Source organism: Oncorhynchus keta, chromosome 35 (assembly GCF_023373465.1).
Source record: "Oncorhynchus keta strain PuntledgeMale-10-30-2019 chromosome 35, Oket_V2, whole genome shotgun sequence".
Classification (NCBI taxonomy): domain Eukaryota; kingdom Metazoa; phylum Chordata; class Actinopteri; order Salmoniformes; family Salmonidae; genus Oncorhynchus; species Oncorhynchus keta.
Genome location: NC_068455.1, coordinates 8,074,344 through 8,075,725, shown reverse-complemented (window position 1 = coordinate 8,075,725; position 1,382 = coordinate 8,074,344). Strand labels below are relative to the sequence as shown.

Sequence of the window (1,382 nt, the reverse complement as noted above, 5' to 3'; positions counted from 1 at the left end):
CCAGCATGACAATGCCACCTGCCATACTGCTCATTGTGTGCATGATTTCCTGCTAGACAGTCAGTGTTCTGCCATGGCCAACGAAGAGCCCGGATCTCAATCCCATTGAGCATGTCTGGGACCTGTTGGATCGGAGAGTGAGGGCTAGGAACATTCCCCCCAGAAATGTCCGGGAACTTGCAGGTGCCTTGGTGGAAGAGTGGGGTAACATCTCACAGCAAGAACTGGCAAATCTGGTGCAGTCCATGAGGAGATGCACTGCAGTACTTAATGCAGCTGGTGGCCACACCAGTTACTTTTGATTTTGACCCCCCTTTGTTCAGGGACACATTCATCCATTTCTGTTAGTCACATGTATGTGGAACTTGTTCAGTTTATGTCTCAGTTGTTGAATCTTAGGTTCATACCAATATTTACACATGTTAAGTTTTGCTGAAAATAAACGCATTTGACAGTGAGAGGACAGTTATTTTCTTGCTGAGTTTATATACAATATACTGTGTGTCTTTTGTGTTACATATACTTGGAGAAAGCACGTTCAGGAAATACTTGTATATAATGCTTATTATATACTTATAATATACTTATAATCATATAGTGATGTCTCAACAGGCAGATCCGCAACAAGGCGTCTCGGGGTGGAGCAGGTCATAAGCGACGTTCGTCTGCAGCTCGTATCCACCCAGCCAATCAGGTCCGAATGTCCACGGTGACCCAGAAGAGCAGCGACTCCCTCAGTGATGCTGACTACTTTGTCTCCTGGGGGTCTACAGTCAGAGGGGTCTTCCTGCCTGCCCTTCATCACACCTTCAAGTAGGACACGCGATCACACACACACACACACACAAACTTTCAAGTAGGAAATACATGCACATACACACACCATCAGGTAGGACTACACACACATGTACGCAGGTACACTAAGGTGTGTGTGTATGTTTGTCAAACAAAATCAAATTGTCGCATGCTTCTCTATATGTGTATCCTTCTCTGTGTCTCTCTCTCTCTGTCTCTCTCTGTTTCTCTCTCTCTCTCGCTCTCTGTCTCCCTCTGTGTGTGTCTCTCTCTCTCTCTGTGTGTGTGTGTGTGTGTGTGTGTGTGTGTGTCTCTCTCTCTCTTCTCTCTCTCTGTCTCTCTCTCTCTCTCTCTCTCTCTCTCTCTCTCTCTCTCTCTCTCTCTCTCTCTCTCTCTGTGTGTCTCCTTCTCTGTGTCTGTCTCTCTCTCTCTCTGTGTCTCTCTCTCGCTCGCTCTTTTTCTCTCTCTCTCTCTGTGTCTCTCTCTCGCTCGCTCTTTTTCTCTCTCTCTCTCTCTCTGTGTGTGTCTCTCTTTGTCCTTCGCTCTCTCTCTGTGTCTCCTCTCTGTGTCTCTCTCTGTTTCTCACT

General features: G+C 46.6%; 1 protein-coding gene across 1 annotated transcript in view; it reads left to right on the top strand.

Annotated features, from left to right (window-relative positions):
• Nucleotides 1–640: 640 nt before the first annotated feature.
• Nucleotides 641–1,382, top strand: part of si:ch211-132f19.7 (adenylate cyclase type 8) — a 25,708-nt gene continuing 24,966 nt past the window's right edge. Inside the window, 1 exon segment of the mRNA XM_052495818.1 lies at nucleotides 641–813. Within this exon segment, the coding sequence (XP_052351778.1) occupies nucleotides 701–813 (113 nt within the window). The 5' untranslated portion in view covers nucleotides 641–700.